Here is a 27,264-nt window from a genome sequence, read left to right as displayed (position 1 = left end):
CAAGGAGTGAGAAAACTAATTTATTATCAGAAAAGTTAGCACCTTTCAGTAATGACTTTCTATGTGTCCTTCAAGTGCCAGTTATACGTACTGGGGGGAAGTATTTTAAGTTTATCTGAGTTTGGGGACTGGCGGTTACAAGACAGCTGATAACTTAAATTTCACCTCGCTTAAGATCAGGGGCAAGATTTGAGTTACAGTTGGATGTAAATAGTTCTGGGCACAGAGCGCCTTGCTGGGGAGCCGTGCTGCTTGCTGGCTACCGCTGCCCCACTTTGAGACAGTTTCTGGTAGTTTCTCATTTTCTTTCTTTTCTGTTGCTGCTCACAAGAGCTTTTCCCTCGCCCTTTAAGACCAGATTAGAGAATTACTTAGTATTTTAAGAAAGAAAACAACATGTGGGCATGCTCCCTGCCTGGAGCTGGCAGAGACTTGCTGGCCTCACAGCCTTAGTCTTAGTCCTTGTGCTCTCTCCTCTGGAGGGAAACACGTCAGCTGGTCCCCAGCTCAGTGAGAGATCTTCCTTTTCTCAGTGAAGAGCAAAAACCAAGCCTTGGCTTTGCCCCCTCCACACCCCACTGGTGGGCACAGAGAGGAAGAAATGCCCTTGCAGCCAGCAGTCCCTCTCCGAGCCTGGCAGGAAAGCAATGAAAATAGACTTATTCTCACAGCCTAAAGCAGTTTATGAGCGAACCCTCAGACACGTAACTTCGTTAGGTCTAGAATTTAGCACCAGTCACGCTCAACAGTTTATTTGTAAACAATTAGCGTATGTTGAAGCTATTGGAGAGTCAAGACTTACAGCAGCTCTGTAAAATGGAAAAAAGAAGAGCCCCAAACTTCCTAATTCCCCAGCTCAGCAAACAAGTATCAGCTACTTGGCTTTCCCAAGGCCACGTGGCAAATTGCGTGTGTCCCAGTGAGAGAACCAGATGCTTTGGGGCAGTCCTTCAGCCACAAAGCAAGTATCTTTTTTCTTGAAAGAAAATGTTTTTATTTTTTAAAATAATAATCTGGAGAACAGGTTATCAGCATCCGTTGCCCTACGAAAGTAGACATGGATGGACTTTCAACTGGGCTCTGAAAGGGACTAAATCAGTGGGGAGACTGGTCTGTCTAGCTGGTGGCACCGTGGGAGCAGAGTCCGAGCCTGACAGCCGGGGTCCGATGTTTCACTGGTCCGAAGTTTTGGAAGACAGCACGCTCAACCGAGAGCTGCCCAGAGCTGCCTGAACTGGCCAGCAAAGGATGGTTGAGTCCCCATCTCGGCGCTTTCCCTCAAAGCAAGCGAAGTGTTCGTTTCCACGTAGGTGATCGCTACAAATCCTTTCTCCTACAACTGCCGTTCCCTTCCTTGAGAAAACGCAATGAAGAGGAGCTGCTCCCCTCCACCCATTAGCCAGTAATCCCTGGGTTAATTGTGGGCCTTGATAGGATTTCAGCACAGGCTAGGTACTGAAGCGCACAGCACTCTGAAGATTTCAGCAAACTCTGGCTATGCCAAGAGCATTTAGAAAGATTTATTGGGAGGCACTTAAACACCTAAGGAATTAAAGCACAGTGGCTAGGTGACAACAGAGTGGGAGGACGGAGGTCTCGTTACTTCCTAGGCAGTTAGATGGTTAGGGGTTTTTTTTGCACTTTCCCACCCTCCCCACACTAAGAAGCCTTTAAATCTGTGTTTCCTGGTATTACACTTGCTGCTCAGAAAACCGAAAAGGGCTTAATTTTTAAATATTGTCATGACCACAGAGTGGTGAAGCATTGCTAACCTGGAAAGTGTTTGGCTAAATGCTTCAAAATGTCAAAGGACCATATTGTCATTAGATCTGGAATTTACTGGTTTTTTAAAAAGATAATAATGCAGCCAGTTTTTTATTTATACCTTACTAGTTTTGATAGTAAGTGGTATACGGTAAAGATTGAATCATCCAAAGCTTGGTGAAAAGATACATAGGAATTGCTATTATGGTGTTTATGACTCTGTTGAGGGGAAATAGCTGTAACCAGCTCATTTATTTTCTTTGATCACGTCACATGTTGGTGGACAGCAAATTCATTTTATCCGACGCACAGACACACAGTTAACACCAAACTTCTTTAGTAGCTAGTCCAAGAACAGTAAAGTTAAAAAAGTAAAGGTCTTGTTATAACACATTCAAAAAACTAGCAGAAGACGATCTGGCAGGCTCAGTCCCACAGATTCTTGTAGGAAAAATTTTCCTCATGAAAGTCAGTTGTTCCGCTTACAGGACCAGGGGCTGCTCGCCTGTGCAAGGGTTTCCAAAGCTGAGCTGCAGAGCTGCTTGCTTTCCACTGGAGCAAGCACTGATACCTGCCTGCCTCAGCCTCATACCAGAAAAAATGGACTCCTAGATGGTTTCTTGCTCTGCATTTCATCCCAGAAAAATGTTAAGATGGGGGAAGAATGCAAGTGAAGCAGCTTGCTTATTCCTTCTACATCTGGCTGCAAAGCTGGTAAGTGATAAATTGTTTGCAAAGAGCTGGAAATGTGCGATATGACAAAACGTATCCCAATCTCTGTGAGTTTGGTGATATCGCCTCTGAATTAAATGGATAACTTAAAAAGATGATTCAATCAGCAAGCAGAGAAAGTTGCAAAAATTAAATGCAGTTTAATGGTGAAACATTTCAAATTTTGAGGCACTACATTAAATTATGCAGCTGTACATCAAACTAACTTTCAAGTCAAAGTGACCTTTGGTTAAGGTATATTGAAATAATCTTATTTTATGAAATATTTGTTAGGGGGGGAAAAAACCCCACATGACATACATAGATTTTGCCATTTCAGATACTGGTCTTACTAAATTAAAAAATATGACCTTGTAAGTGTTCATTAGCAGCAAAAGAAGCGCAGCAATACGTAGAGTTAGTGTGATCACACTGAAGTGTTAAATTACCTGAGCCAGAACTGCAGTAATAGATTTCTTTTAGAAAAAGGATGGTCAAGTAGACATAGATGGTAAGATTACCTTTACAATGTTTTACTGTAGACCTAAAATAGCCGCCCAGCTTAAAAAAAAAAAAAAAGACCGAGAAGGGGGGGGGGGGAGAGAGAGAGAACATAATTTCAAAACCCTTAGCTTATTTTTAATTTATAGTCCTTGGAAAAAAAATAAGTGGATAGCCCAATCATTTATATGCCTGGGCAAAAGCAATACATCTATATAAAAGTACAGTGATATATTTCTGTTGCTAGTTTAATGTGCTGCTCTGTGCCCTGCGTGTTCTGATTCATTGGAGAGCAGCAATCATGTCGACAGGAGCTGTTCTTCAGTTCCCATCAGCGACAACTAAAGGCCAATTCAAGGTTGTGGTGGGGTCATGAATCTAACATAGTCACTGATAGAACAATTTCCCTTCTGCATGACACCATTGGTGGGACACAGAGGGAATATACAGCAAGGACTGCTGCAGGTATGTCTTGTTATTCTCATCCCTCCTCTCCTCCCCCCCCCCCTCCTTTTTTTTTTTTAATTTTTGGCGATGGTCTGTGCTGTTAACAAGGAGCCTCTGGGGAATACAGAATCAGTCAGTGGAAAATAAGAAGAGGGGAAACTTCTAAGCCTTTAAGAAACCAGCATACTCCTGGCCTCTGTGCAGGGCAGCTCGGCAGCATCAGCTCAGTTTGAAAGCTGGATCCACCCCAAGACAATACGAGCTGTGCATCCCTGCCAGTCTTACAAACGAGAAGGATGCTGGACCAAACTCCGCAGTGATTTCACCTCTGGTCCAGCACTCTTTGAATTAAATAAAGAGGCATTTTTATCTGGACACAACCCCACCAGAACTGCTACTCTTCTGCAGCATGAAAATCAGACCTGAATTTTGCCTGACAATGCTATTATTTTTGCACATTGAGGCCTGTAGATGATCCTTCCAGGGGACTTGGCACAAGCTTTGAACAAGTTGCAAAAAAAAGAGCCAACTCCCACTATTGTTTCTGCCATACACGTCCCAGGGAGAGCAGATTTTGGACCAGATGAGTAATATTTCATTCTCTTGCCACTATTAGCCATCATGAGACTGTACCGGTGTGACTTAGCCCTGCAAATTCTAAGCACCGGGCATGGGGCTTATGTTGAGGAGCACCTGCATTGCAGCTGATAGAAGTGCTTAATGCGGTAAGCTTTAAATTTTGAAAAATTACTTCTAGTACCTCAAGTCTGCAGACAGTACTGTTTTCTGCCTCCCCTATTAGAAGAAGCAGACCTGTAAAATGTGGCTTTGCAGATTTTGTTAGAAAGAGACCACTTTAATTAATGCAATTAATGTTTAAATCATGCTAGAAAAAGCTGCAGACCACCAGTTCAAAACCGAAAATAATCAGCTACAGCAAGGCACATGGTTATACTTGATGCTTTGTATTTCCCGTGTCTCGAAAGCCAAAAGCCTAGGTCATATCTGCAGTGAATAGAGATGGTTCCAAGCTTTTCTTATGACCAAATTTTCCTCCCTTGTGCGTTACGCTTATTCACACCCGGCGCCAGGCCACGCTGCGGAGGTCTCTGAAAAGGCCATGAGTGAACTTGACCTCGCTCAAGTCCTCCCTCAATGGGCTGAACACAGAAGGGCTGAAAGAACAACAGCCCTTCCTATTCACGCGGATGCTGTTCAACAGGGCCATGGGGAGCTCAGCCAGCCTGCAGGCTTGAGCCTGCTGGCTGTTCAATCTTCCCTTTCTGGTACAAATGCACCAGGCCCGACTCAGCGAAGATGGGGGAGAGGGAGCTGCGGCAGCACCAGAAAGCAGGTGGAGCCCCGAGAGGAGCTCTGCTCGCTGGAGGCATCTCCCCAGCTTTCTAGGGAATGTCCTTCAAAAGAAGTTCTGCTCTCCCTTTAAAATAAGGGGCTTCCTTCCTTTTTTTTTAAGCAGCTTTAAAGCTAGATGAGCCCCAGTCTGCCATTTCCCTTTGATCCCCAAGACAATTTCAATGATAGTTTACGTGAAAACACCCACAGGACCCCTTCTAGGTATCTAAACAAAATTTAGGCCTCGTCTCTACCGCTGTGACCTTTAAGACTTTTCAGACCGTCGGCATTTCACAGCTCAGCATTGGGGAAACTTAAATGCACCTTGGCTTGCACGTTGGTATGGGGATCCTTAGCACAAGGAGCACGGGAGTTTCACGTGAGTCATGCGATGGAGCCAGCGCAGCCTCAAGCCCCACTGAGGCCTCACTACGTCAAGTAGTGTTACAGCATTTTGGGTGGTGTTTTGGTGGCCTCCCCTGAGTCAGCATGTGGGCTCGCAACCGTGTCCCTTGCAGAATTAGCGTCACAAGGGAGGACCTCAGTGGAGGCTGTGATGAAGGACCTTGCTCTGAGCACTCTTAAATTGGTAGGCAAAGGTGCGGAGGGAGGTCACCCGCTCTTTTGTGGTGGTTGCTTTCATGGGCATCGCTAGTACCTCTGCTCACGCACGCTGATATGAAAACACAGGCGATGAATGAGATAAATCGTCCCTTTTTCAGTGCCAATGGTTCTTCAACAACATGCAAAGCCGCTTTGCCTTTGTCTGGATTTGGAAGGGTCCGTGAAGCTCTGGACAACCTTCTCCGTCCCAGAGATGGGCCTTCTCAGGCCGAGATGCATTGGCAAAGCAAAGCCTGAAAAGCGACAGTGGGTCTGTGGGCATGCGGGGGTATAAATACAAGGCTTCGGGGCCCAGAGTCATCCCACAGTTACCAGCTGCAAATACTAAAATCGCAGTGTTTCTGGGAAACACTAAAACCAAATTAACAAAAAGCTCAAATCTAAAAATATAGCTGTAATTTACGATTCCCTTTAATAGAATTTTACTCCTGCACTTGTTATAATTGAAGATATTTATAGATAGTGTAAAAAAAGGGTCTGGAAATTTGTATTTATAAATAACGAGGAAGAGCTGTAAATGGCAAGCAGAGAGGTTGTGCAGCATTCCTGCTGAAATTCCCCAGCAAGGTCCCGTCGAGGATGTTAACGCTTACCCACTAACTCCTGACTCTGGCTCGGGCCCTGTCGGCTGTACGCAGCTGTGTCTAAGTACAGGATGGGGGTTTTCACTCTTGTTTATACTGTTGTAGTTGCTCCTAATCAAACTTGCTGCAGATAAGATCACAGCATGTATTTGAACTCAAAGGTGAAAGCACACGTCTTTTATCCTCTTACCGAGCAACTTCCATGCGTGCATGCATCTCTGTCACACTGGGGGTGAATAAAAGGGAGGGTCTAAAACCTCTTGTCCTCAGGCGTTACAGCTAAACTCGGTTTTTAGCCTGTCTTTGGGCAGAATGTCTTGCCATATTGATTTCACTTGCATTAAAAATTCTTCTCTGGAAATGAAAGACTTGGATCTGTCTCATTATTTTAGATCTGAGCTGGCAACTGAGTCAATATTAAAATGACATACACACACAAATCACATTTTCTATGTTACAAATAACTGGAGCAAAGCGAATATACCAACATTAATAATTTACCTTATGAGCTTAGCTCCTTTTTCTTTTTCTGGAACTTCCACAAGCAGATTGCAATTTCCTCCAATTTATTCATTATTCAAATTCAGTCAACAATTTAAAAGAAAATGTTTACCTACCAGATAGCTTGCGTTTTGCTTCCATTTTCACTACTCAGTATTTGTAACAAAGTGTTAGTCACAGTCGTGTAATTAAGTCACATAGTATAATTTCTTTTCCTCAGCTAAATCAAAATGTAATACTTCTGGGAAAAAGTACTGTTGATGTGTCTATAAAAATCAAATTTATACAAATAGTCTTGTCTATGTCTGAATTTCATCTACATTCATTCTGACTAACAATTCAACTGCTCAGATGTTTAGCAAATGATCATTAAAACAGGCAAAGAAGCTTTATTTCCTTGCTTCTTTGTAAAGAAAGAAAATACATTTTCTTTCCTTTGGCAATCTTTAACTTCTTCTGCTACCCCTTCCCCCTGGTTCTGCAGGTGCCATTAACAAATAAAAGGCTACTGACAGCAGCCGTCTTTCAGCTAGCTTTTATTCACGTCCTAGAAGCAGCCTTCAGGTTTCTGCAGATCCATGGGCCACAAGTGAAAACCAACACCAAACCAAGGAAACCTCGGGTATCGGGAGCAGAACAATAAATCTTCTTTCACTCTTCCCCCAATTCTTGGGGTTTTTTTCATTTTTCTTACCCAGGACAGGTTTTTTTCAACCCTTTTTAGTTATTTTTATTGTTAATTTCTAATCATATTCCTCATTTATTGGGGGGGTTAACAAGACATGAAACGTGCACGTAGAAGCTTAAAAGGCACTGAGCAGACCTTTGCCATTTCTTGGTATCTGATTTTCAGCTAAGCATTCAGATGCTCCTCGCAATCTGAAGTTGCTGCCATCGTGGCAGGATACGATGTCTTTCCATTACCACTGGAAAAACAGCGTCCCACCAAACCCAAGTCCTTACCACGTACTGCAAATCCAAGCAGAAGACCAAATTTGACTGGACGTAATCCCCTTGTGTGAACAGTGTAAGTTATTTTGTCAAGCCCCGTGGGCTGCGTGGTTCCTGTGAGGTGAGCCACCCAGGTGGCTCTTGATTACTGGCCTGAATACCTGTACCTTCAAATGAGAATAGAAATAAATATACAAAGATGAAAAAAACCTGTCCTAGGAGACAGCATTACTAAAGCATACTTAGGAGAGGTTTCTCTCTGCTGCTCCTCTATAATGATAACATAACTTTCAGCTGTCTGCCACAGCGATCACTGAACGTGATCAAATTGGGTAGGAAACCTGCAGACTGCTCTGTTAGACACCGTAAGGATTAAATGTGCGTGCCACCCAAGCAGCTGTTCCAGCACAAGCACTGCAAGTCCTACAACGGGTGATGATGTTCTACCAGAAAGTAATTATTACTTTTGGAATTAACATAGCGAATATGCAATACCAGGTGACAGCTGCACGTGACCTGCAGATCCTCCATTGCTAAAGCAGAAAATGTTGCTCTTCATAAGAGCATGTCCATGGGGCTTGTCCACAGCAGACACGGGCGACCGTGGCCACCGCTGGCAGGAGCTGTTCGATACCTCCAAGGTCTGTCCCAGGTTCGGCCGGGCACTTGCAGCAGCTGCTGGATCCTAACGCCTATATGTGATTCAAACGCGCGAGACGACTTCATTCCATGGAGGATTTCTGCCAACCTGGTCTTTGATGCTCCTCAATGGATGTGAAGATTTTAACACCGGTTTGCGTATGTACAGCTCTCAGAAATGAGCAAAGGCTTTTCCAACGAAAAGCTGAGTCGCAGCAGGAGCTATGCTGCTGTCGAGAGGGCTGTGTGAAGGCAGGGTTCGCAGCAGGCGGGTCAGCTCTCGGCGGGCAGGGATCTCTTCTTCTAAATCTATTCTGCCTTCTAAACGGTAGTGCTCTCTCTGCATTTTTGGAGGAGACAGAATAGATTTAGAAAGTGGCTGCTTATTGATTTATAGTCTTTATGCTGGACATAGCTTTTTATTAGAGAAAGCAGATACTCAATAGTGTTAACTAGTAATAGGAATTGACTTTTCACTAATTGCACAGAACCTGGCATTAATACACTTTAATAGAAAATAGGCCTGTGCACTCCAGATCAATCCAAAAGTTTTTCCTGACTACGCTGCAGACAAAGGACTCCGACAACAACAACATGGCTAAATAAGACATTTTATTTATTTATTTATTATTCCTCCAATTATCAAGATAAGGACATATCTCCAGGGAACGAGGGAAACAATTTAACTCAGCTGCGCTTCTGCTGTTTGTTTGCTCCATAGGGATCATTATTTCCCAGGCTGCTATTCTGCCCCATTCGCCTAGTTTGTACACGGAGGAGCGTTTTTGTCTGCCTCAGGTACAGTGGGATGCAGGCAGAATAAATGTCCTGGAAGTAAGGCTGACATTAGAAATAAACCAATTTATTATTTAGTAAATATTTATAAATAATAATAACATCAACAACAACAACAACAATAATAATAATTATTATTATTATTGACTTGTTTTAAATGTTAGTGTTATGAAACAAATTCTCTGTGTGCTTAGCTTCACCTTCTGGTTTCTCATTAGAGAAGCACAAGGTGGATTAACAGATGTGCCCTGCTGAGCACCCTCTCCCTCCTTAGCTCTTCATCTCCAGCCAGCCCTCTCCTGAACTACTACGTCACTTGAAAAGCTCCAGCTTCCACAAGAGCAGTCGCTGCCTGGCTATCTTGCTGGTTGTAGCCACCAAAGTAATTCTCTGTGACAAAATGGTGGTGGTTGTTAAAAATCCCTCAAGGTTATCTATCATCTTGGGTGTGTAGCTCCCCAGGGCTCAGCAGCTGGTTGCTGAGAAGGTATCATGAGTTTGTGGGATCCAGCAGAAGAAAGCTAGTGTGCTCAGTTACAAATACTGCATTGTTCACCCAAGTGTTGTCACTAATTTTGAATATTTGCTAAAGAAAGTCTTGCTCCCATTATGCAGTTGACATTTATTTTGCATTGCCTGTCAGCCACCTCCATAAAAAAGTTGAAGACAAAACAGGATCAAGACTCAGTCCCTGCCCTGCTGAAACTCTCGTAGAAAATGAGATTATGTGCTCTCACAGCAAATAGCGGTTCCAAGTGGAGCAAATTGGAGTCCCGGCCCCTTTTAGGCACTATTACCAGTCAAATAAAGCAGCTAATAATAAAGGATTGCTGTTTTATTTCAGGCACTTAAATAAAACAGATTGGCAAAACCTTACTAATGGTTTGTGACACTCAAGCCTTATACCAGCCAGCTCCTGGAGACAGGCTCCTGCAAAAAGGCAGTTTTTTTCCAACAGCTGTAGGCTTTTAAAGGGTAGACATCCATAACTCTACCTGAATAAAGTTTGAAGCACCCTCACCTTTACAACTATCCCTCCCATAGTTATTGGCTGCTTTTAGATCCCCCCTTTAGACTACTCTGAGCCCAACTGAAAAAAAGAGCCCTGTTCCCCAGGGCACCGGCAGTGACATGGGGGCTGACAAAGGGCAGTGCTAATTAATGCTTCATGCTAGTTAGTGATGTATGCTCGTGTCATGAGAAAATTATTTTTAGCTCCCTGTAGTTCACACAGCTTGACTACTTCTGTTGCCGGCCTCCCATGGAAGGGACCCCGAGATAAGCTGGGATACAGCAACGCTGTATTTCTCCCCACCGAGGCAAAAGCAGCTCTGAAAAAAGGAATCCTAAACTTTGGAAAACTTTTGGCTCACCACAACACTCCTAGTGCGACAGAGCCAAACGGCGGAGGAAGGGATGCTCTGAAATCCGTCTCTAGGTTAGTCCCGATGGCTACTGCTCTGTCGTGCTTGGGCACGGGGGACGCAGGAAAGCAGGAGGTCTCCTCTGGCAGTGCTTCAGGCTCAGGGTGGAGATTTGCCGTCTGAAAGGATGGTGAATGTGGTCCTGCGGGCGGCTAAAGGGACCCCCTTGGGATGCGGTACCAACGTGCTCATTACTACTTCAAAGCATGTTATGATACTGCCTGTAAAACACTATTAATATATTGTTAATATCCTATCCTGAAGTGAATTTATGCCATTATTAATTGGTGATAAAGCCACCTATATTTGTCCTCTTTTCATAATATGGTAGTTTGTACACAGAGAGCCACTCTACTAGTAGTGCTAGACATTTGGTTTCTTCTGGATACCTGCAGATGTGCAGTGTAACCTGTCCCACAAGAATGTTTTTTTTTTTTTTAGTAAGACAGGACTTAGAGAAGTGAAAGGGTAGCCATTTCTGATCATAACCTTGGCTTTGCATGTCTAGTAATTATCCTTTAGTTGCATTACCCTATTTGAAATAGAGTTGTAATTGGAAAAAAACAATTTGACATTCCCTGATGCATACTCTGACATGCGTTATTTGCTTTTTATTTAAATATAAATGTTCTCTATAATACTATCAAAGAAAGGGGAAAAATAAAGTGAAATTGAAATGTCAGTAGCAATTTCTGACATGTGAGAAGCATCATCAACTAGTGCTGGAAGGTAGGCAAGGGTTTTCAATCCATTTAAAAAAAAAATAAAAATGTGAAATTAGCAGAGTCAGAGGGAAGGAGACATGTAAAAGGGGAAAGGGCTACAGCTCTATTCTTCCAGGAGAGCTTTCTGTTGCACATGGTAGTATCAAAATACCAAGCCAGCTACCAGCTGTAATTGAGTGATGAATGGGCCTTTCAGATTACATTGAAGCAGAAGACGCAGAAGGATAATTTCCAGCCTTCCAGTTAACTATTGAATAATTGTTAAGGTCAATAAAAGTCAATGAAACGGAGGTCCCCTTCACTCATACCCTACAGTACAGAACATGCACTTAGGCAGAAAAGTGGTTTTGCATCTTCCTTCTCAACGCCTCTTGGTGTGGGGGGGCAAACAAATCCACTCTGATGAGTGGCAACTTACACCACATCGTTTGCACCTTGTATTTCGGAGAGGTGAGCTCCAACTAGTTTGGCTGGATCAGCTGCATATACAATCCTGTATGCACTTACTCATACACACACAGCTTTATCGAGAATTGGAAGAAGTAAAAACTAGCTGATGGGGTTCAGGATCTGAATCAGCCTTAGACCATTTGGGGCACTATGTCCCCGAATTAAATTAAATTTAATTAAAAAAATTAAAAATTAAATAAATTACATGTACAAAGTTAGTGGGTTAGGTTCTGCCATTCCGGAAGAAAAATATTACTTAAAACTAAGGAATCAGTACGTGCTCAGACAGTATATGAGGAAAACCGTGGCTCATCATGTTACCCCAGTTTGGGAAGATGGTACCCGGCTGGGATGGGGGTGTGTGCATGCAGAACTGGATGTTGCAGTTTACTCACACTGGAGGAGGAGAAACTGCAGACATCTTCTGCAGCGACTCCTATGATGGATGTCCTTTGTCAGCAGCCCTGAATTCTCATTTGCTCCAAACCAGATCTAGCCCAATGTTTTACTTCAAAGAGTCAGCAGTTCACAGACAAGAAATTAACACAGGGGAGTCATAAAGCAGAGGTAGTTGGCACAGACTAGGCTGGATAAATTGTGCCTTTCTGGTTTTTTGATAAAAGCAAAACCAAATTCAAAACACAACAGTAGGAAGAAAACCTTCTCTCGAGAAAAAGAAAATTCTGGGTTTGCCTAGAGATATAACCAACTTTCATTAGTGTAAGTTAATTACTCTGTGCTTTCTACCCAGCTAGTTTATTATGATCACATCCAACGGAAAGCATAGGAGAAATCATCTATTCTACCTCTCCACATTCGGCTGCCTTGTCCCCATTTCCAAGCCTGACTCTGAACTCCAACGGGAAGCCCAAATATTTAAGTCCAGATCCAGGCATACGGCACTTAACATTTCATAGGGACATCAGGCTTCTCTGGATCTGCTCTGTAGGGGACAATCCTGTAAAGGTTACCAAAACATTTTATTTTGGGACCCCAGCAGCAGAAGGAGATTTTATTTTAGGCGTACACTGATGGCTGCTCCCTTCCACAGTGGCTCGTAAGATCTTGGGCACAGTCTCTACTCCTGCATCAGTACAAAAGCATCCGTAACAGGGTGGACGGAGGGTGAACAGTGTCTTTGTCCGAACAGTCCCGTCAGCTTCAGCGCTTTATCGTGACACGTTTCACCTGTGCAGAACCCATCTATTTGCTTGGCTTGCTTATCCACCTAAGCAATTTCACTGAAGTCAATAGGACTGTTAATATGAGCTCATTACGGAGACAGAACAGCTTGCTATTGCCAATGAAATACATGGACAAACTGGCTTGATGTAACAGTGTAGCTGAGATTGGGCCCCCCTCAGCGATGATCCGAGGATTCTGTACAATTTAAGGAGTCTGGCTTGAGGTTAGGCATATCACACAAGTATATTTAACAGAGTAATAACTGATTTTTCTCTTTTCTTAGAGATTGAGCTGAAACTCCCAGGAAGCAGCACAAAGATAGTAACAGAAAACTAAGCTGAAATATAATCACTCTAATTAATGCTTACTAAGAAGAGCTGGTTGTCAGGAGAAAGGTTGCAGCAACATTGAAGTCAGCTGGCAAGATCCAGACCATCTGATTGGAAACTACCAAGGGAGTCACATCCCAGAGCACTACTGTGTTATAAAACAGAAGGGAAGGAGCAGCCTTGAGGTTTGGTGGTGGGGATTTTAATGTTGGTTTTTTTTTTTTTTTTGGGGGGGGGGGGGGAGGGGGATTCTTTTTGTGCTACAAACTTGCAATAGAAAATAAAGTGAGGAGAAAACTCATTCTCTTGAATACATCTGGATTATCAGGTACTCCTAGGAAGGATGAACTAGAACAAGAAATACTGGATTTAGGAAACTTAACTTTGGTCCTGAAAGTTGGTAAAATCTGATTTTCTATCTTTAAGCAAAGTAGTTTTGTTAATTGAAGAACTCTGTGATCTTTATATATACATTAGATTATGATGCTTCTTTCTTCTCTATCTGGGCTGGGCTCTGGAGAACATACTTTGATCCTTAGTTCCAGTTTCTTAGATGACTTATGAGGCCTTAAGAACTGTGAATTGAGTAGGATCCTAGTGACTTCTTTTTGAGAAGTTTTTAAGTTCTGATGGTTCTTGTAAGTGACTCACTTAGGATGCTTAGCTGGTGCTTGCTGGGACTATTTTTATATATAAAAATGACTGTTGTCTGCTTCATGATACTAATTCAGTAGCTAAAATGAACAATTTAAGGTAGGGAGAGCTATCAATTAAAATGCAAGAACAAATGGAATAATAACAAGGAGAAAATCAGAAAATGACAGAAGAGGATTGCTTTTACTTCTGGTTGCAGTTTTGGGCTCTGCATGGACAGTAAATCACTGTTTACGCTCAGGAGGTTATAGTAGATAGTGCTGTCACCTGTGGGCGAGATGGAGAACTGAGTTTATTACACTCCAGTTAATATTGCCCTAACTAGAGCCTAGAAGGGCAAGTAATTTAGTGTGCTATACAGATTTAATTTGCTGGCAAGTACATGTGAAGGGCTGCCAAAGGAAGCTGGGGGAAGAAGAGAAGAACTAGGGCAATTTTCTCACCACTTAGTAATACTAGGAGACCTAGTATTTTCCCTAGTAAAGGGAAACTTTTCCCATTCCTGGCTGCCCCTCTTGTCTTTCCCCACCCTGGCCTACCATAGCTTATGCTAGGCTCTTTCTGGTTCCTATTGTAGCTTCTCTGGTAAAATACTGTCAGAGTATTTTACCTGCTTCTCTGGGAAACAGGAGATGTGTGGTTATTCAGCTGTGTATTGCACACTGGCAGTAGCACCAGTGCGGATGTCAGAAGGTTTCCTGTTTTGCTAACAAGTGTAGGACCCTGCTGTGGGTGGCTTTCTTGGCTACTGATACTGAATTTCTAAGGGAATGCTCAGGTAGAAGCTCTAAACCAAGGTTTCATAGTGAACACCGTAAATTTTAAATGCATCTATAAAAATCACATTGATCTCTAGTTAAAAAACTAACAATTGGCAAGGTACCTGGGGGCCTGGGTGAGAAGCTCTTATAAAGACCAAAAAGCAAATGAATTTCTCCTTTTTTGAAGTGCTAATCTTGTACTTGAGTCTACTGTGTTTCAACCTCGCAGCTGTGGGTAATGCCTCTCTTGTCCTGGGCTTGATTCCTGAATCTGTTGAATGATGAATTCCCCTCTGCTCAGATGACTGGGGATGCAGCTCTTAAAAGGTGCACAAGAAATTCATGGTCGGGTTTGCAGTAAGCTGATGCCCTCTGCTGGGTATGAGGAATTTTTACAATGCAAAACTTCTACTTCAGAGCAGGGTAATGAGTTTTGAACAAAACCCCTACAAAGAGTGAACTGGGCAGTTGAATTGCAACTCTTCACACCTCCCTATGATAATTTTTTAGTATGTGCTTGGAGGAGAGCTGTTAATTTGAAATCTAATTGCAGTGAATTAATACAATAGTTCTGGTTATAGCTTCCACATTGGTAAACTTTAGATGCAACTTTTAAAGATATTTAAATACAAGTATAATCCTTTAATAAACTGTTCCTCTACTATTAGTAGGACTTAAAAGCATGCATAACTTAAAGTTGGAGAGAGCTGTTTAGTCTGTTTAAATAAAGTTGTCATTAGTATGATATCAACTGGTTAGAAGTCACTGTAAATGTGAATAAAACTTTAAGAATGTTTGCTGAAGAATTACTGTGGAAAATTATCTGGATCATGAGGGACAAGCTACTGCATGTCTGTACATCCTATATTCCACTGAGAAATCAGTTGAAAAATGCTTAAATTCTGCATTTATTGAGACACAAATATGACCAAAAAATGACTCTAATTTTAGAGGGAAAACAAAGAAATTGAAACTGGAAAGTGTATGTTTATGCTTTTTCACGAGACTAAGGCTTTAATGCTGATTCCAGCAAGCTGTAGCTGTTTCTGTCACATAACAAGTGACAGATGGCCACCTGAACACTTAACCTCTGTGTAGCTATGTCACCATGGGATTTCAGTGTGAGCTCTTGTGCAGTTGTCTATTGGTCCATTCTGGCTAATATGGGTAACACCTGTATGAAAAGCCTAAAAAGAACATTAAAACAGGTCTAAAATAATAATAATAAAAAATACAGTCACTTTAACTCAGTCTTCTTTTTTCCTTTAGAGGCTTTAGTTCTGACTTCTGGATTTATAAAATCATGCTTTTTGAGTAGGTCTGTCCACTTCCTGCTGTTTCTGATGTCTTGAATGGTCAGCCAAGAGATTCAAAAGTTACAGTCTCCTTCTGTTAGTTTCTAAGAGTTAGGAACTTAATTCATTAAAACAAAACCAAATTCAAGCTGTGTCTAAGGTTATAATGTATCTATCTCACAAAGATAAATGCCTTTTAGTAGCATAGATGCCAAAAATGTTAATATAACACATTCTCTGAGTTAATTAGCTGACTGTACTATATTGTTATTTGAGCATTTACATTTCTTGTTTGAGTATTTAACAGAAAGTATCCCAGGGCATGTTTTATCAGTTTGAAACTTTTAACTCCACTTGCGGGGTGGGGGGGAAGAGTGGGCACATCCCATCTCAGATATGACATCAAGGTTGTGTGGTAACTCTCACAAGGTCCACAGAACTCCCACTGACTTTAGAAGATGTTAAATCTGACCATGTTCTAAACCTGATGTGAATTTTGCTCTGTATGAAAAAGAAACCAAAACAGTGCTTAACACTGTACTTGAGAGCACAAAGCTGTAGCTTCTGTTCAATAAACTCAAATTGATCCACGGGATATGTATTATTCATAAAACAGGTTCTTTTACTGTCATTGATTTCTGTCTTTTGAATATATAAACTTTGTCTAGGCATTAATTTTTGCAATTAATATCAAAAGGCAAGTTTTAACATGGTAACTGGGATATATTTGCAGTTGGCTTTTCTCTTTAATGCATGCAGAGTTTAAAGTGGTTATTATACCTGGTTTATGAACTTTGGCTTTTATGGAAAGTAGTTTCCTTCGGCTATAATAAAAGAACATACTGTTTAGCAGGCTTAGTTGTAGAGTAATTCTGAAAGATGGGGACCTATGTATGTTGTTTGCAACAATATGCAATCACTTTTAGATGATGATAAAATAGCTTGGGTATTATGCTGGGGTAAGTTTTGTGTGGTGTTTATAAAAACATACAGGAAAAAAAATAAGAGAAATTCATAGCTGTAAGCATCTTAAATCTAGTAAGATTGTAAATTTTGACTTGCAACAATGTATTTTAACAGAAAAAAATAGATAAGGGGGACATGAAGTGTATAAAAACATACTATTGAACACACTACAGCCTAGGCATGTTACAGAAATGCAGCTAAATGGAAATGCCCTAAACACTTAAGCAGGACATGTGAAAAACCAACACCAAGATGTCCTGTTTTACTGGAAAAAAAACCCTAAGTCTCCTGTAGCTTCTATAACAATCAACAGTACCCAGTACTTAGCGCAGGTTTTTAGTCAAACAGCAGTCCTATGCATTTTGTTAGGAAACAACCTGAGTGAGTTATTTGGGAAAGTACTAATTGCTAGTGAATCTATAAAATGCGAGACTGAAATACTAACTTTTCAGAGACTTAATGGAGATGGAGAAATACAGTTCTAATAATGGGATGCTCTAGGCAATTTAAGCTACTGGTAGACTCGCGTTTCATTTCGGTGAAATGCTTTAACAGTTACTGAATCCGAAGTCTAACTGTGGACTTAAGTGATAAGTTATATTTATCAAACAGTTGGAAGCCTGTTAAGTTTATTAACAATGGGTACTGCTGACTCTGGTCTAAATTTAAAAAAAAAAAAAAAATTACAAGATTGGACCAGCTTTTTCCCCTCTCACTTTGTTGTGGTTTAACCCCAGCCAGCAACTAAGCACCACGCAGCTGCTCACTCACTCCCCCCCGCCCCCCCCATCCAGTGGGATGGGGGAGAAAATCGGAAGAAGTAAAACTCCTGGGTTGAGATAAGAACGGTTTAATAGAACAGAAAAGAAGAAACTAATAATGATAACACTAGTAAAATGACAACAGTAGTAATAAAGGATTGGAATGTACAAATGATGCGCAGGGCAATTGCTCACCCCCTGCCGACCGCCCCCCAGCCAGTCCCCGAGTGGCGAATCCCTGCCCCCCACTTCCCAGTTCCTAAACTAGATGGGACGTCCCATGGTATGGAATACACTGTTGGCCAGTTTGGGTCAGGTGCCCTGGCTGGGCATGAGAAGCTGAAAAATCCTTGACTGTAGTCTAAACACTACTGAGCAACAACTGAAAACATCAGTGTTATCAACATTCTTCACATACTGAACTCAAAACATAGCACTGTACCAGCTACTAGGAAGACAGTTAACTACATCCCAGCTGAAACCAGGACACACTTTCATGGAGGTATCTATTTATATTTTCATCCAATTCAAAAGGTTGCTTAAGAGATGAAACAGTTCCAAACATGGATCAAGCACACAAGATTAACTGCTGTCAGGATAAGCATGCCCTGTAGTCAACAAAGTAAAATGTATTAAATGCCACTTGCATGTAAGGAAAGCCATGGCTATTACTCAGTTGTGGTGTTGCTATCTGGAAAAGCGTGAAGAGTGTGCTGCTCTCCCTAAATGAACTCGTATGATGGTTCTTGTGATAAACGTGTCTGGAATCCAAGGCCAATGAGACATCCATTGGAAGAACAGCCAATGCTCTGACCAAAAAAAGAAAGTCTGTTTATTTTTGTAGCAGATTTAATAACAATGTAGTATAAGTTGATGCTTATGCTTCACTAGAACCAGCAGATGTCAGTACAACTCAAAGCATAACTGGATTTTAGCAATGCAACCTTCATGACACTTATCAGAAAACATTCTAAACAAATAGCAAGATTATACAACTTTACCAAGTAAGTCTTCAGAAATCAATAGTTAACAGTGTTCTTGAATAAATGTGACCCAATAAGCATGCAGATTTTCCAAGCCTATCACAGAAATAGGTAATTTATCCAAAACACAACAAAAATATGAAGGAATAACGCTTAATGCTACTAAGATTTCAATTATAAATTCTCTTTTCCATAAATCCTGTTGTATTGTAAAATTTTAATGTCCTGAGGATAGATAATGCATCAACTAAACATAACTTCAATTTTCAATTCAACTGGGTTTTTGTTTGTAGCAGTCTGGATATTCTTAGTTTGGGACCAGACACTCAAATTCATTTCAGCTGCATGTAAACTTTTACCTTAAAAACAAGTAAAAAGAAAAAAAAGGGGAGAGGGCTGTTGAATTACCAGTCCAGCCCAATTACAGACTGATAACAAATACAGCAAAATTATTTCAATTGTGTGATACAGAAATCAACAAAACACTACCATAATTAAATACTTTAATGTTATTTTTCAATGCCTTGACAATTTAATTTAATTTAAACACTTCAACAGTGAGACTTTAATTCATAAGGATAACTTGATCTCACATCCCAGTAAACTGGATAGGATCTGAACTCCTAATTGCCTTTGAATCCATTTAAGTGAACAGGATTGAATTTATCAGATGTTGCTGGGATAATCTATACAAGATACAGCATGCACTGTTAATACTGGAGAGAGCTTTATTAACACTGCATGTAAATTCACTGAGAACTTTTAGAGTGTTTCACATAAACCAGATTCAAAACCATGAGATCCTGAACTAGAGAAGGAAAAATGAGGGATACATACACTCTACAAAACAGTACATGAAACCATAGTGAGTGGCTCAGGATCTCTCACATGAAAATTTAGTACCTTATACTTAAATACAGTGAAAGATTGTTCAATGAGACTTACTTGGATGGCTAACAAGACTGAGTACAAGGTAGAATGAAGTGTGAAAAGACAGCAGTACAATTAGCTTCATAATCACACTGAAAAAGAACGTGAAAGTGAGCACATTAATCATGTGGCTTGAGATAAATTCCAATGGCTTTCATTAAACCACTAAATGATGAATGTGCTGTGTTTAATCAAAGCATGGAATATATACTCAGGATAAATAATGTGCATATACACTAACCAACATGCTTATTTCTAATTATTTCCCCTCCTTCTATCTCAATTTGCTCATATAGCCACTTGCGGTCACAGCGACATTCAGCTCCACACTTGTTGGAGCCACACTTTGGGCAAGCATAGAAACATCCCAGGCAATCTTCATCAAGACAATCACAGAGATCCATCCCACTATAAAGTAGTAGCCCCTGGCTATCGTAGACTTTACTCTTGGCTGGTATAACTTGCCTGTATAAAGAAAAACAACAGTTACTTCCATGTTAAAAAATCCACCCATTTTGATGCAAAGCTGCTAGTAGTTGTGGACAGAAGTTTGCTTTCTTCAGTTGTTCATTTTCACACGCTGTTGATTCAAAAAATGTATGTATGTTACTGTATTTGACAATATTTCTCAGTTCTAATTTTATCTCCACCATGGTGCTTTTGAAATAATTTCAGGAATGGGAAGTTTTTATTTCTTCAATAGCACACTTATTCAAGCACTTATGAATACTCTTAGTTATATGAAGTAAACTTCAGATTACCTTTCAGATTATGTGAAATGCTCCCTTTAATTTACTTTTGTTTTGTAACCTGTAGCTGTAATTCAAAGGAGGTCACGCAGAATCATTTAGGGTGTGCACATCCTAATTTCAAAGTATTTTTTATGCTTTTATCATTACCCATCTCTGTAAGAGTTCTGTTAAACTGCAGAATCACAGAAAAACTGTTGGGAAAGGACCTCTGGAAGTCACCTTGTCTGACCCTCTGTTTAAAGCCAGGTCAACTCAAATTAGGTTGCTTAGGGCTGCATGTAGTTGAGTTCTGAATAGCTCTAATGTCAGAGGTGTCACACCACTTTTGAGCCAGTGTTTTACTAGATACATAGAAAAAGTTTTCCTAACATCTCAACAAAATTTCCCTGGTTGCAACTTGTACCCAAACTGAGTAGAAGAAACAAATGGAGAGAAAGACGTGTAGTTTGTCAGCAGCACGTCTAGTGTCTGTTTCTGTCTTGTAAGGTTACACTTAGGTGGAGAGCAGGGGAAAGGCATTAATGTGATCTATCTTGCATGTTTTAACAAGTATTGTATGACTAGTTAAAGCTGGGATTTCTATTGCTCTCCTATTAGGACAAGACTGAATTGGTCCAAACTTTTAGTGGAAAATGACAGACAAAATTCAGCTGCATATACCTTTCCTCTGTAGAAAGCGTGATTTTAAAATCAGTCACATTAGAAGGTTGTAATTTGTTATCTAGTATTGTCCAAATTCAACACTAACTTCCTTTTAAAAAAGGAAGGTAAGGTCCTAACTTGCACACTTTCGTTCACAGAGTATAACTCTTGAGTTTACTGAAAGATGACAACTCCAGTATTTTAAGTGTAGTCTACTTGATCTTATGTATTCAAATTTAGCCTATTATCAGAATTTTAGTTTATGCACAAATAGCTTCATCTATGATCTGTGTAGTATTGTCATGCCTTAACAAATACTTGTTTGTATTTTAGTTGCCTGAAATACAGACTGTATGCTAACACTTCATCTTCTGTTTTGTTTATCTCAGTAATGAGAGTGAGCTTTAACATCCTCAAAACCAAAAAAGCAATCCATAAACATGCAAACCTCTATGTAGAAAATGTTATAGTGTTACAGGGACACTGACCACCAAGGCTATTTTATTTTGAAATCCAGGAAACGGCTCACCTGTCTGAATTAAATGATGCATTTTTTGTTTGCAGCCTTCTTTTTTCCCTCTTGCTGGTCTCAGGAGTGAATTCAGTCTGTCGTCCTGGATTAGCAAACTGTAGAGACTTTAAAGCCTTAGCTGTACGCCCCTGAACAAACACAGAAAATCTCATTATTACAAATACAAACCTAAATTCCTAAGAAAACATCCAGTTGAGCCAGGATATTGTAATAACGTAGGTAAATTGTTGACCTCAACTCTAAGCACTGGATTTCCCAGGAGAAACAACTTCTCAAAACCCAACAATGCAAGCTTTGTAGTAGCAGTTTTAATCAATGCTTTCAAATTTCACCCCCATCAGTCTCCTAATCATACTGACATTTAACTGAAAAATACAGTTGGGCAACGCTCCCTGGGCTGAAAGGGACAACAGCTCCTAGAATGCAATTCTGCTTTGCCACAGGGCATATATGGATGACCTCTTGCTGATTTGGTTGCTCACACTTTGACTGATTACCTGCATACATCTTGAACAATGGATCCAACAATGTAGGAGCTGTATTCCAAACTCAGCACTTAGAGCATTATCCTCCCACACCAGTTCACTACTGCCCCTGAACAAACGCCATGGCCTTCACAGCTCAGACGCCACCACAAGAGTACACCTAATTCACCTCCGTGCAGGTTCACTTGGTAATGAACTGCTAGAAAAAGTGGATTTTATTTTTAAACTGAAGAGACTAAACCAGAAGTTTATCTCAACATCCTTAGAAGCAACCTTTGCAGTGTTCAGTTTTAAGCACACAAGCTTGTTTTTTGCAAGGCTCCAGTAACAACTTATAATACCAGCAGCAGCAGTCTGGTATTTATATAAACTTATGAGTTGTAAGTCACCCTAGTAGACACAATCATTTGAATTTAAAAGGCCATGATACTTAATTCGGGAAGAGGATTTTTCTAAGGTCCTCCAAATAAAGGTTTCAATACAGTAAACTCCCACACATCTAAAAGACTACGCCCTTTCATGTTTCTATTAAAAAAAATTAATTTCTTTATGCAGGACTTGTATGAAGCCCAATTCCAATAGCTTGCAGAACTTAGGGGGGTGGGAAAACCAATCCATATACATACGTCCGAATCAAGTTTTCTTCTTTGGCGATCTTCAGATTCAACATCCACGCTTCCGTTTATTATCTGCATACATTTGGGACAAAGCTTCCAACCAGGTACAAACTGTCTTCCAAACTTGGCACTTAGAAAAGTTGCATCGTCTAAGTCAATTGCTCGTAAGTTTTTCTTTGATAGTTTTCTGTGTATATTAAAGGGATCACAACATGATTTTTGTAAGTCTTCAAATCTTTCAATGTAAATTTTTGCATGGTGGAAGCAGATTGTATTGTTCTCGGAAAGGGTTATTCCAGTTCTAAGCTGAAGTAACAGTAGATCAGATGAAGATATATCTTGCTTAGTCTTGAAGCCAGTGTGACGGGTGTAATACGTCTTATGGCATTCATTGGTAGCTTGAAGCTGAACTCCAACTGAACAAGGATCCATTTTACTTTATCAGAACAACTTATTTCACTTATTTTGCCTAAAATGAATTCTTTGAAGTCTTTAGTAGTTTCTATGAAGATCACCCTAGAGAAAGCATTAAAATCAATCAGATTTGTGCTGCAAACCTTTATCTGTAAGCTTGAGAGACGAGGTTTAAGTAATTTAAAAAAAAACATGTAAAGAAATTATAGCCTTCTAGTCTAGATAAGACTAAAAATACACTAAATTTAATTCTGGAATTAAACTATGCATCTTATATTCCTTTCAGAGGCATTTTTTTCCAGCTATAATACTTATCAATTCAAAATGTTTAGTAGCATTACTTCTCAAAAGCAATCTGGGAGCAAGGTATGAGGCGGACAAATTGTTCAGACAGCAGCCTGCCCTGGTCATCAGTTTCCTAGGGGCCCCCTCTCTTGGCACAATCCCTGCTAGTCAAGACCAGTTGCTAAGATGGCCCACAGGAAGAGACTGCTGATGGGTAAACAATTAATCCATCCTGTTTCCAAGTAGCTTCTAGGAAAAAAAACTGCTGAAGGTAGGCCGCACAGGCTGCCTGATGTCAGTTATCAACTCATATCCAACAGTGCTTTCCTGTGTGTTCTTCCCATGTGTGCCAGGTGCAAGTCAGGGCACACAGAATCAGCCTGAGCCTTTTCAAGAAACAACTTGGGGTATACACAAAGACTGATGGTTCTAAATGTGTGCAGTTTTGTGGTCATGTGGCCTTTGTGTGCAGCGCTCTCCAACTGAGTGCCATGTCTGTTTGATGTAAATATTGGGCAGTTATTTAAAGTTAAACACTAATTTAATTACCAAATACAAAGCTAGCTACTGCAGCGTGGTCTCACATGCCAAAGTTTGTTGCAAATCCAATGCTGGTCCTAACGCATCAGAGCCTGAGCCCATCTTGCACTATCTTCTACTGCAATATAAAGGACAAATTTCTGCTAAAAGAAGGAATTCACTTTCAAAACCTGAGAACCTTAATTACAATGAATACAGCCTAACTGGGATGTTAATGTTCACCTACATGCTACTCTGCAAAGACAAAAATCAGACGAATTAAAAAGCAGTGTACTGGTTTTGGCTGGGATAGAGTTAAATTTCTTCACAGTAATTTATATGGGGCTATGTTTTGGACTCATACTGAAAACAGTGTTGACAACATGCTGTTGTTTTAGCTAATGTTGAACAGTACTTACACAGTGTCAAGGCCTTTTCTGCCCCGGACACTGCCCTGCAAGTGAGTAGGCTGGAGGTGCACGAGTTGGGAGGGGACACAGCTGGGACAGCTGACCCCAACTGACCAAAGAGATATTCTATACCATATGATGTCACGGTCAGTAATAAAACTGGGGGGCGGGAGGGGGAATGCTGCTCAGGGAATGGGTGGGCATTGGTCAGTTGGTGGTATGCAATTGTTTTCACTTACATTGCTTGTTTTGCTTGGATTTTATTTCCCTCTCTTTGTTTTTTTTTCTTTTCTTTCTCTTACATTTCTTTTTTAACATTTTTTTTAATTATTAAACTGTTTTTATCTCAACCCACAAGTTTCTTTCTCATTTTTACCCTTCCGATCCTCCCTCCCATCCCACTGTGGGGGAATGAGTGGCTCTGTGGTACTTCGTTGCTGGCTGGGGTTAAACCATGACACATAGTTATTTGTGCTAACCACCAAACAGGGTAATATGGCTTTTTAATCAATAAAAGTAACAGCTAATTGTATAATGGAAAAAAGTCTGGGATGCTACTTTCAATAAAATAAAAGCAAATAGCATCACACACAACCTAATGACATGAAATGTGTAAGTTCATCCAATATACAGAAATACTTTTACACTGCTGTGTTTGTGTAACAAAGAACAATGAGAAGTTAATAGGCTTTTTAAAATTACTCTGAAAACCACTGCCTGGAGCATTTTTGCAGCAGAAATCCTCTTGATTGTAATACTTTAGTTTTTCTGAAACAGATGTGTATATCTGAAGCAATTACACAACACGTTTCCGTATATTAAACTGCATGCACAGTAATTTAAAGGTCTTGCACAAGACATGCTATTGTCTAGTGATTTAACTGATCCAAATATAAATGACATGCTGGCCTATACACAGGCCAGTAAACTTGTTTTAAAGTATAATTTTATATCTAAGCCAAGACAGAACTGAGTATAACTGAACAATTATTTGTAAAAAAGTTTTCTCAGCCTATTGTTAAGAATGCTCCAGCTTTCATATTTAAATTAAAACAAGAATAACAGAGGGACAAAGAGTCTCAAACGTAGAGGTACAATGTTATAAACACCTAAGTTTGCAAAAGAGGGTTTGTATTTCATTCTGAAAATAAAGCAAACTTGGGGTTTTTTGTAAGTTATCTGAAAATAGAAAGACTTAAGTATTCTAATGCTTAACACTGATTTCTTGGGTCAAAACCTAAATCCTGTATTTTAAGCAGTAGACCTAGTCCAGTCCTAAATTGCTAGGCTATCTGAACTCCTCTTCACTAAGATTTCTATATTCTGTTAACAAAGACCTCTCCTGAAGTTTTGACCCTGCACAGCTCTTCAGAGCTGCACTGAATAATACAAATAAGGACTAAAGTGTAGATGTCAATGAAGTTTTAAAAATTCTTATTCTCAGTGCCTGCTGAGCACTGAGAGTGTTAAGTTTTACTACGTAAGAGTTCCAGTGGCTTTGCCTATTTATGTACTTTTACTGTGGTACTGATGAATGATTTTTTTTTTTAATCTCTTTTAAAAGACCATCTGTCAAACTCTACCATCTTAGTGAACCAGCTATACTCAGAACTAATCTTTTTCTCATTAGGTCACAAAGTTTGTCTTTCAAACTAAGGTAACTGGAACTGTGTACAATCAAAGCAATTTAGCTAATACCAAATAACTCAATTCAAAGAAGCCTTTTATAGGTTTTGAATCAAGCTTGCTTCAAATGCTAATGTGTACTTTTGACTGATTCCTGCTGTGGAAGGGAGTTATGTGTGTGGATGAGGAAGCACATGAGGTCAATATAAAAGTGATGATGTGAATTGTCAAAATTTGCAGATGTATTAGAAATAGGAACTCTTGGAAGATGTTCTGATCAAAAAAAAGCAAACTTGTTTTCTATAAAACAGAAAATATTACAGTGCTCTCTTTGGCAGGTATCTGTTTTGACAGTTTACTACACTACCTGAAATACCACTGTATTAAACAGAGGAAAAGCACATCGACTCTATCACCACAGCTTGTTCAAACGATAGTGTGCCGGTGACATAAGTTATGTATTTCATCCACTTGATTTGTAAGAATTCTTGGTAGAAGCTTCAGATGCATTTCTTCCCTCCTCCCCTTGGGAGGAGTACGCAGCTTTTTGCCTTTCAATTCTCGTTGGTGAAAGCAGGCGAGAGCTTCGAAAACCAAATGCTAAAATGAAGGCCTGTATTCACACCTGTGAAATTATTAATTAGCGTTTACTGCACCAAACACAATAACCTAAAGCAGAAGACAGCGAGGAGGATCAGAACAGCGAAGCACTAGTGCACAAGAAGCCTGCTGCACTAGCAGAGATTCAGCAAGGGTTTTCTAGCTTCTTGCAGACGACAGAAACAAAGGACGGAGGAAACTACAGTTTAGACTGGCAGCCCTGAGTTATAAGAAGCCGAAAGGAAAGAACAGTCCTGAAACTGCAGACGCGACCCCGTGTCTCAAGGCGTTACGCTGGATGTTCAGCAGCTGCACGGCACTGCACGACAGACCCTCATCCAAACGTGAGAGCCCCTAGCCAGGGCTGCGTCTTGAGAACCGTCCGTGAGTCCAGCGGAAAGGCCGGCTGCTCGTTTGCTTTTGCGGAGAGCACTAACCCTCCGAGAGGCCAGCTTGCCAGGCCGGCTGAGCGGAGAGCAGGGCGGGAGGTGAGCAGCGGGCCCGTCCGCGACCGAGGGTGGCTGGGCCCCACTGGGAAGGGCTCTCTGCAGGCCGCGGCCTGCTCCTCCGAGGCCCGGCCCGGCTCCTCCCCGCCCCCGCCGCCGTGTCCCTCCCGCTGCCAGCCGCGCCCCCGCGACCCCTCCGGCGGCGGGAGGCTGCCCCGGTACCTTGCCGTGAACCTTCTTCCTCCGTTGCGCCGGGACGCCGGCACCCGACTTTCGTGTTCCCTCAGCGACGGCAGCGCTGCTTGTGGCGGCCATTAACCGCCCCTCACCGCCCCCGACCCTCCGGCTCACCATAGAGCAGCGCAACCGCCGAGCGGCCCGGAGCGGCACTTCCGGGCTAGAGATGGGGAACAGCGACACCAGCCGCTACGGAGGCTAAGCGGCGGGGTGGAGGTCACGTGGCCAAGGGCGGGCGGGGGTTTCGTGCGCGACGTGCCGCCGGGCTGGGCTGGCGGTGCGCGTGCGCGGCCCGCTCCCTGCGGGGGGCGGGTGTGAGGCGGCCGCGGGCGGGAGGCGGGGCGAGGGGGGCCCCGGCGGGCGCCC

At 41.3% G+C, this 27,264-nt stretch overlaps 1 protein-coding gene across 2 annotated transcripts; it reads right to left on the bottom strand.

Annotated features, from left to right (window-relative positions):
- Positions 1-18,208: 18,208 nt before the first annotated feature.
- On the bottom strand, positions 18,209-27,033 carry ARL14EP (ADP-ribosylation factor-like 14 effector protein). 2 transcript variants are annotated; one of them, XM_010563730.1, is made up of 5 exons: positions 26,884-27,033; positions 25,983-26,240; positions 22,371-22,877; positions 21,257-21,387; positions 18,209-19,798 (listed from the first exon to the last, which is right to left on the bottom strand). In XM_010563730.1, exons 3-5 carry the CDS (start codon positions 22,791-22,793, stop codon positions 19,570-19,572), a joined length of 783 nt encoding a protein of 260 aa, XP_010562032.1. In that variant the 5' UTR covers positions 22,794-22,877; positions 25,983-26,240; positions 26,884-27,033; the 3' UTR covers positions 18,209-19,569. The 2 variants fall into 2 exon arrangements, with proteins under 2 accessions (XP_010562032.1, XP_010562033.1); XM_010563731.1 differs by lacking the exon at positions 25,983-26,240.
- Positions 27,034-27,264: the final 231 nt, after the last annotated feature.

Source organism: Haliaeetus leucocephalus, unplaced genomic scaffold, assembly GCF_000737465.1.
Source record: "Haliaeetus leucocephalus isolate CR32 unplaced genomic scaffold, Haliaeetus_leucocephalus-4.0 Scaffold173, whole genome shotgun sequence".
Lineage (NCBI taxonomy): Eukaryota > Metazoa > Chordata > Aves > Accipitriformes > Accipitridae > Haliaeetus > Haliaeetus leucocephalus.
This window is presented reverse-complemented; position numbering and strand designations above follow the sequence as displayed.